The sequence below is a fragment of the Haliaeetus leucocephalus genome, unplaced genomic scaffold (assembly GCF_000737465.1).
Source record: "Haliaeetus leucocephalus isolate CR32 unplaced genomic scaffold, Haliaeetus_leucocephalus-4.0 Scaffold162, whole genome shotgun sequence".
Lineage (NCBI taxonomy): Eukaryota > Metazoa > Chordata > Aves > Accipitriformes > Accipitridae > Haliaeetus > Haliaeetus leucocephalus.
The window spans coordinates 12990286-12999483 of NW_010972598.1; the positions used below are offsets into that span (position 1 = coordinate 12990286).

Consider the following 9198-nt stretch of genomic DNA (forward strand, 5'->3'; position numbering starts at 1 on the left):
TTCCCCCCCCGAGTACCCAGCCATGAGCTACACGATGGAGCCCCTGGGCAACCCCTCGTACCGCCGGGTGACCGAGACCCGGGCCACCTACAGCCGAGCCAGCGCTTCCCCGTCCAGCGGGTTCCGCTCGCAGTCGTGGTCGCGGGGCTCCGGCAGCACCGTGTCGTCCTCCTACAAACGCTCCAACGTGGGGGGGCCGCGGGCCGCCTACGGCTCCACGGTGCTGAGCTCGGGCGAGAGCCTGGACATCAGCCAGTCCTCGCTGCTGAACGGCGCGGCCGAGCTGAAGCTGAGCCGCTCCAACGAGAAGGAGCAGCTGCAGGGGCTGAACGACCGCTTCGCCGGCTACATCGAGAAGGTGCATTACCTGGAGCAGCAGAACAAGGAGATCGAGGCGGAGCTGGCGGCTCTGCGGCAGAAACACGCCGGGCGAGCGCAGCTGAGCGATGCCTACGAGCAGGAGCTGCGGGAGCTGCGGGGTGCCCTGGAGCAGGTGAGCCACGAGAAGGCTCAGATCCAGCTGGATTCGGAGCACATCGAGGAGGACATCCAGCGCCTGCGGGAGCGCTTCGAGGACGAGGCACGGCTGCGCGACGAGACGGAGGCCACCATCCGCGCCCTGCGCAAGGAGATGGAGGAGGCCTCGCTGATGCGGGCGGAGCTGGACAAGAAGGTGCAGTCGCTGCAGGACGAGGTGGCCTTCCTGCGGGGCAACCACGAGGAGGAGGTGGCCGAGCTGCTGGCGCAGCTCCAGGCCTCCCACGCCACAGTGGAGAGGAAGGACTACCTGAAGACCGACCTCACCACGGCGCTGAAGGAGATCCGCGCCCAGCTGGAGTGCCAGTCCGACCACAACATGCACCAGGCCGAGGAGTGGTTCAAGTGCCGCTACGCCAAGCTGACGGAGGCGGCCGAGCAGAACAAGGAGGCCATCCGCTCTGCCAAGGAGGAGATCGCCGAGTACCGCCGGCAGCTGCAGTCCAAGAGCATCGAGCTGGAGTCGGTGCGCGGCACCAAGGAGTCGCTGGAGCGGCAGCTCAGCGACATCGAGGAGCGCCACAACAACGACCTCACCACCTACCAGGTAGCAGGGAGGCCACCCGGGCTGCACCGAGCCCCGTCCGGGCTGGGGAGGGAGGGGGGGAAGTGTCGGGGGTCAGGGGATGGGATGGTGGTGGTGGCCGGGTACCGGCTCGGCAGTGAGGGATGCGTGCCGGGGGGAGCCGGAGGGACCGCCAGCTGCGCTGGGATCCCCAAGGGCCAGGAGGTGTTGGGGAGGGCGATGGGAGCCGGGTGGGTCCTGCTCTGACCCTGGCACTGCCTCCCGGGGTGGCAGAAAGAGTTTCCGAAAGTCCCCGTTGAGAACTTTTCTTTCTGTGCTGGCTCCGTGGGAAGCGTGTGTCTGTGTCACAGAGGTTTTCTGCGTCTCTATTGCAGGACACGATTCATCAGCTGGAGAACGAGCTTAGAGGAACAAAGTGGGAAATGGCTCGTCACTTGAGGGAATACCAGGACCTCCTCAATGTCAAGATGGCCCTGGATATTGAAATTGCTGCATACAGGTACAGTAGGATCACTGTGGATGTGTCTGGAATATTAATAGCACTGCAGATGCTGCTGGCTTGGGAAGCTTTACCACAGATAAGAAATATCTGCATGCGGTGAATCCAAGTAAAATTAGAACTTGGCTAAATTACAACCGCTTTAAAATCTACGCAGACCCAAGGGGCGTCTGCAGTAAGAAATCAAAGTTCGTTAGTCACCGGCTCTCCGGTAACCAGTGGCAAAGCTCCCGGCGAGCTCAGTGGGCACAGGATAGCATGACTCAGTGCGGTGGCACCCTGGTGCCGCATTCTGCCCTTGTTTGCAGAAGACGCAGCAAAAGACAAGCTTATTTTTAATTCCTGTTTACTTTGCGTATGCCAACCAGGCGGTGCTTGTCACTTGAATTTCCTTTTATCGCTGGAGAGAGACAGTGCACTTGCTTGATCATGGTTTCAAGCAAGGAGTGCTAATGTGCTTGTCACAATCACTTTTGCTTTTCTTGCTCAACTTTCCTTTAAAGGCATCCACTCTAATCTGGAGCAGGAACATTGCTTGCTATTGCCATCACCTGGCAGGTTTTTTTAGTCTCCTCTGCATCACTTCAGAACTCTCATCGGAGAACTGCTGATTTTTCTGGGTCACAGGCTTAGATGAAAAACATGCATTTGAATGTAAGAAAAATAAAAACACACACATCCCCCCCACGACCCCCGCACCCATCTCCAGATCTGCTTAAACTCCTGAGGCTGTTCAGACAAACACACAGAAACCCTAGGGTCTGTAGCTGTTTGCTGCCAAAGTTAGCTGAACAAAAGTCTCTTCAGTTTTCATAGCCGCACAAGAAAGGTGGATGCCCAAACTATTGAACTAGGACATATGCTCTAATTGGCTTTGAATGTCTCAGCCACAATATTTGATTTGGGTCTGTTGGCTGTGTCAAAGTCTCAGTTTGCCTGAGTCATAACACATCTTACCAAGTTAATTATTTTGCCATACGCTGTGCTGACTTATGCCATAATAAAGTTTTTTGAGATTAAGGATAAATTTCAACTGATCAGCTGAAGGTGCTACACTTGCCACATGCAAACCAAGCTAAAAGCTGTTTGCTGAATATGAATTTTGCAAAAGAGATGATTCAAGGAAAGCTGAACTGGGGCTGTGAGCGATGGATTATGCTGATCGGCTCTGGCATATTCCACATACAAACTGGTTTCATCCTGCTGACAGAGAAATATTCTAATAGCTGTCCCTTATGTTGGGTTTCCACGCTCATTTGGGTTTTTTTCTCCTCCTTCTGATTCCCTTAGGAAGCTACTGGAGGGCGAAGAGACAAGATTCAGTGCCTTCTCTGGAAGCATTACTGGACCCATATTCACGCACAGACAACCATCTGTCACAATAGCATCCACTAAAATTCAGAAAACAAAAATTGAACCACCAAAGCTGAAGGTCCAGCACAAGTTTGTAGAAGAAATCATTGAAGAGACAAAGGTAGAGGATGAAAAGTCTGAAATGGAAGATGCCCTCGCAGCTATTGCAGAAGAAATGGCAGTCAAGGCCCAGCAAGAAGAACAGGAGGAAGAAAAAGCAGAAGAAGCAGCTGTAGAGGAAGAAATTGTTTCTGAGAAGGCTGCTGCAGAACAAGCAGCTGCACCTGAGGAAGAAAAGGAGGAAGAGGAAGCAGAGGAGGAAGAAGCTGCAAAATCTGATGCAGCGGAAGAAGGCGGCTCTGAAAAAGAAGAAATAGAGGAAAAGGAAGAAGGGGAGGAGGCTGAGGAAGAGGGGGAAGAAGCTGAGGCCAAGGGCAAAGCTGAAGAGGTCGCAGCAAAGGTAGAGAAGGTCAAAAGCCCTCCCTCCAAGTCACCCCCTAAATCCCCCCCTAAATCCCCTGTAACGGAGCCAGCCAAGGCTGTCCAGAAAGAAACGGCTGCAGAACCAGGAAAAGAACCAAAGGCGGAGAAAGGTGCTGAGAAACCAGCCAAGGAGGAAGAGAAAGCAGCATCTCCGGAGAAGCCTGCCACACCAAAGGTAACCTCTCCAGACAAGGCAGCGACCCTGGAGAAGCCTGCGACACCAGAGAAGCCTGCAACCCCAGAGAAAGCCGTGACCCCGGAGAAGCCGGCGAGCCCGGAGAAGCCCCGCTCTCCGGAAAAGCCGGCGACCCCAGAAAAGCCGGCCACTCCAGAGAAGCCCCGCTCTCCGGAGAAGCCAGCCACTCCAGAGAAGCCCCGTTCTCCGGAGAAGCCGGCCTCGCCGGTCAAAGATGAAAAGGCTGTGGTGGAGGAGACCATCACTGTCACAAAGGTAACAAAAATTAGTGCAGAGGTAGAGAAGGAGTCCAGGAAAGAAGACATTGCAGTGAATGGTGAGGTGGAGGAGAAAAAGGAAGCGGAGGAATCCAAAGAGAAGGAGGTTGAGGAGGAAGACAAGGGAGTTGTCACCAATGGCCTAGATGTGAGCCCAATTGATGATAAGGGTGAGAAAATTGTAGTAACCAAAAAAGCAGAGAAAATCACTGGTGAAGGTGGGGACAGTACAACCACATATATCACAAAGTCGGTGACGGTCACTCAGAAGGTAGAGGAACATGAAGAAAGCTTTGAGGAGAAATTAGTGTCCACCAAGAAAGTGGAGAAAGTTACTTCACATGCCATAGTAAAAGAGATTAAAGAGACCGAATAAAATAAATCATAGCTAAATTTAAAAAATTAAAGAGCTTGGGTTGGTGCAAAAGGTTAAGCCATATGACAGCTGCAAAATGCATGTGAGTGACGGCTTCAAAGCAGAACGGGTTCTCTCATGGAGGCTCCAGACACACAGTATTTTACTTTTTTGTGCAATATAGGGGAGGGGGGGGGAATGCATGCAGGCTCAAGATGTACTCCCTCCACAGAGCTTGGGGATCTAAAAAAAAAATAATACTAATAATAGTGCATGAGATGAAATGTGCAAAGGAAGCTTTTGAATTTCCTGAGCTGTTGGAGGGACATATCTGAGGAATGACTTAAGATGTATTATGCAAAGAACCAACTGAGCCAAAAACAAACAGAAAACAGTAATAGAATATTCATGAGAACCAGAACTCTCCTAGCCTTAAAAAAAGCTACTTATAAATAATTATGTTTACCTCACTGGTGCAATTAGGGTGGACTTTTTGCTCCTGGGAGAACCTAGTTGACATGCACAGTATGCAACCTTTTGTTGTTTGATGTAAAACAGTCACAGCAGTTCTTGCTCAATAAAGGTCAATACTGAAAATGTGACTTGTCTGGTGACTTTTTTTTCCAACTCCAATCCTTCCCTGAAGTTCGATACTTTGTCCTGAACAGGAATGCAGTTGCATGGGTTGAAAAGTTGCTTGAGTTTTTCCTTAGTGTCCTCATTTAGAAAGCAAGTTTGAATTGGGTATGATGAACCAATTTCCTGTAACATAACACAAATACTTGAGCTGGTTTAAGCAAATACTTAAGAGCCATAGCCCATGCTTTCCAGAGTGAAGAGGAATCTGTTGAATTCTGTTGCACGGCCTTTAGGTGCTTAGAGGGGCTGCAATTGCTTTTGCTAGCAAGGGGGAGGTCTGTAAGCCATGTGCTGCTAACATCACTTACTGGAGCAATCCTGCTCATAGTAAAAGTGTTAAACTCTGCTGCAAGTATAATTTTCTTCCCTGTGTGCTAGTCTCAATGTGTAAGGAGAGCCTTAAAGATGTGGCAATTTCTAGATTGTTCCTTGATCTTCCTGTGAAGATACCCTGACCGCTTCACAGACAGGCTATCTTCTGACACCAGTTTGTCACTTAAGTGTGCAGAGACCCATTAAATAAGCTCAACCAAGACACCATGTGTTCATCAAAATGGGATAGCTTCTGGTTATTTTTTTCCCCTCCTGCCTTAACTATATGGGAACATCCTTATCAAGTGTCTGCCTCAAATGATCAACAGGTGCAATCTGCCTCTAAACACAAAATTCCAAAATTGAGAGCAAATAAATTCCTGGAAAAAGGAAACTGTCTCGGAGATTATACTGGTATCATGTATCAAAAATACTCCTAACTCATTTTTTACATATTTGTCCATTTGAAAATAGCTGTAGAAATGAGACCCTTCCAGAGTCTGAACTGAGGCTGGGTAGGGCTCAGATTATACCTGGTATGACTGAGAGATAAAACCAAATTAAAGCATTTTTTAATTTCCAATAGAAAGGCCTTCTGAACGTTGGCCTATGTCTACTGCCACTTCCAGGTTGGCTTTATTAAAAAGAAAGCCAATTAAAGGGCCCTCTAAAATCCCACTACGTGGAAAATAAATGGAGATAAATGAAACAAAGGGGAAAAGAGGAGGGCCCTGTTTGTTATCCAGTTTGGATAACTAATATGTCTTATTATGGGATTAATATTGTGTTTATTTCCATGGCATTTCAAAAGGAAAATGAAGAGCACTGCTATGGCCTTACCTCCCATAACTAGCAAAGAAATGCAAATAATTTTTAAGCCTGGGTTCAGTACATGGACTGAAATCTGTTGACTAATTAGGGGTCTGATCAAGATCTATGATTTGCATATGCCTTCCAATTCTTTTCCCTATCAATAACTGAAGATCAAGTAGTTTTTACTTGAAAGGGTTCTGCATGTTCTTCACCGGAGAAATTGTAAAAAGTCCACAGCAGATAAGCCTTTCAAATCCGAGCGTCTTTGTGTAGCAAAGTAATGAATGTTTCTCCTGCTGATATCAATAATGGAAGTCTGTGCTCAACAGCTTGCTGCTTGAGTGACGTTTAATTATAGCAGAGTTAGCAAATTAAATGGCAGCTTCTCTGTAGTGAGCTTATTTGTGAAAGTTACATGTGTAGGTGACATAAAAATAACTGTACCTTTATGAATAAGAAGTAGCCCAGGCACACTCATCTATTGTCAGTAAGTGTTTGCACCAAGTGATGGTAAAATGCAGAAATGCCCACTGGTTTGTGAGCATTGAAATGATTTTTTTCTTGGGTTTAATCAAAATTTTCAAGAGAACACCACCACTAAACCCAAAAACTAAAGCAGAGACCAATATTTAACATAAAACTTTCTGTTTATGTGTTCCAAACAAGTTCTAGAATCTGCTAAAATGTCACAAACTGCAAAGCCAGTGGGCTACCACCCCTCAGCATAGAAAGTCAGGCATCTTCAGCATTGAGATGAAGAAGGGTCACTTTGTACAGTGAATTAAATTTCAATGTCAGTGGGAGACTCAAGAACACTGTTAACGTGGGCTTACGCAGGTGCAGGTGGGATCCCAAACTGGCTTGCTATTTTTCATGTTATGCTTTCTTTTCAGTTCCAGTAAGATACAGCTACAAGGACCTAGAGATTATTATTTGTGTTGTTTTAGTTCTGCTTGCACATCAGCAGTCCAACCAGGATTGCGGTTTCTTATGCAAAGGGGCTGTATCAACACTTCTGTCCAGGTTACATTGACTTTCCTGAATGGTTTTGGGAATTCACTGCATCGCCTGCATGGGAGGTAAACTCCTGGGCTACCCACTGGCACGCTGTATTTCAAAATATCCTCATTTCCCCTGCTTTTCCACCAAAAACATACTGCAGCCCTTAGTTATTACCCACAACTGCTTTTTTTTTTTCTCTGCTTTAACACACAAAATAGATTTTGAGTTCAGCCTATTTCCCACTGCAAATGTTTCCATCAAATCCTAAGAGAAATAAGCAACTGGTTAATACATTTCTAAATATTTATAAAACTATAAGAACTGATTAACATTTAATGTTGCCAAGAGGTTTTGTCTACTGACATCTGCAATCAAACAGTTTCAAAAGATAGCATAATTCTGGGGCAGAGATGCATAAATAGTATGTTATTTGCCTGTTCTGCACCAATTGCTTCTTCAGACTCTGCATAACCAGTGAAGGGATTAATTACTTTCAGACAAAGAAGTTCATTAATCAATACGAAAGACTCCATGAAGGGAAAAACAATAATTAAAGGAAGTTCCTGTGAAGATTTATGCATCTTATTTAAGGTGGGCTACCAAGACCCCCATGACTTCAGGAGCTGGAGGGCTCTAAACCAGGATCTTTTTACCATACTGGGATGTGGAGATGCTACAATTAAGAGATTTTCAGCATCCCAGAACTAAATTCCAGGTGGAAACAAACTGGGAAGTGTTACAAAACACAAATAGGTTGCATTTGCCAGGGAGCTGAGTCAGGCACTAGAATTTTCTCCAGGCATCAGGGTCTGTGCTTTTTCCATTCGCATGCGGGCTTTCTTCTTTCTCTGCTCGGGATTAAACTACCCTTAAGTAATCTAGGAAGGCAGCAGATGATGAATTGTCAATTATTTAGTTACTAGAAGGTAAATTCCTAGAATCTGGATATTATTCCTGTAGAAGTTTTCCTCTTGCTGAGTGCGAGTGTGTGTATATCTCAAGAAAAGCATTCAGGACCTCCTTGTATTTGTCTTCCCTGTGATGAGACCTTGGCCTGATCCAGACACCGTCTGCCCAAATAGCAGGAGAAAATTCAGGAACAGACTCGTGGCTTTACTTACTTGCAGCTGCAACTTGGGTTAAAGTTTCTACCGTGCCTCCCTCTGCCTGCTTTTACTGCATTGCGTCAAAGGGAGCTTCTGGATTTCCAAAGGTAAAACAAGTGTTGGCAGTAGGATCCCCACAACCCTGAGAGCATTTCAGCACGCAAACGCACGCTTCTATCCTCCCTCCCACCAGTTTACCTTAGCAGCAAGGCAGGACTGGGGGTGACAAACCAGGCTGGACGGTCACTGCAGCTTGTCACTCTCCGCAGCTCATTGCCATGGCTGTGACTCACACGTTTCCCGTGGAGTCGTGAAATCTCTCCTTTAGCTGCAATACATTAAAAATAACATAAGGAGTGGGGATCGGACAGAGATACACTGCAAGGAGGAGTGTGTTTGCTGTTGTATCTCTAAGTGTGCTGGTTTGAGAGCATCCCCAGCAGTCTGGTTGCAACACCCTGGAGAGCTGCAAGCTGTATCGCTTCCCAGAAGAGAAAGGGTTACAAAGGACTGAATGAAGGAGGAGTTTATCTACAAAAAGAGACACGAAAGAGGCGGCAAAATCAGGTACTGAAAAGTTAAAAGGAGCTCAGAGCGCTTGCAAAAAGGCAGGATGGGGCAGTGGTTTAATATACACCAAACTGTTTAACAGTGGCTTGGCTTTAATGGCTGTGATGAGTTCTGATCTGGTGTATAATGGGGTTTTTGCTCTGTACGAGCAGAACCTCTCTCCCAACTGAGATGCCACACCAAGAGTTTTCTGATAGGGCACTTAGGTGAATTTCCAACTGCCATCTCCCAGACTCAGTATTCTGCTGTTTGAACTAAGGGTATCACATACCAAAAGGAGCAGCTGTCCTGCAACCCCATCGATAGCTTTTAAAAGAAGTGCTGAGCAAACAACATAGTTGAGTCTCTGGCCCATAGTACTGCAAGTACCCCCCATGGCTCACCACCGTTTTCCTGGAGATAGAAGACAAAATCTGCTCTGTAAGAATAAGTCTGCATAAACATCTGTAGAAAAATCTCCATTAAAAGCAGAAGGGAAATGTGAAAAGAAAGACTTAAGAGATGTTGAAGAAAGGGAAAATTAATTGTCTTGTCTTCTGGTTCTCAAAAG

At 46.9% G+C, this 9198-nt stretch overlaps 1 protein-coding gene across 1 annotated transcript; it reads left to right on the forward strand.

Annotated features, from left to right (window-relative positions):
• The first annotated feature begins 10 nt into the window (after positions 1-10).
• NEFM (neurofilament, medium polypeptide) lies at positions 11-4803 on the forward strand. The gene is made up of 3 exons (XM_010562819.1): positions 11-1084; positions 1438-1562; positions 2853-4803. Exons 1-3 carry the CDS (start codon positions 23-25, stop codon positions 4225-4227), a joined length of 2562 nt encoding a protein of 853 aa, XP_010561121.1. The 5' UTR covers positions 11-22; the 3' UTR covers positions 4228-4803.
• Positions 4804-9198: the final 4395 nt, after the last annotated feature.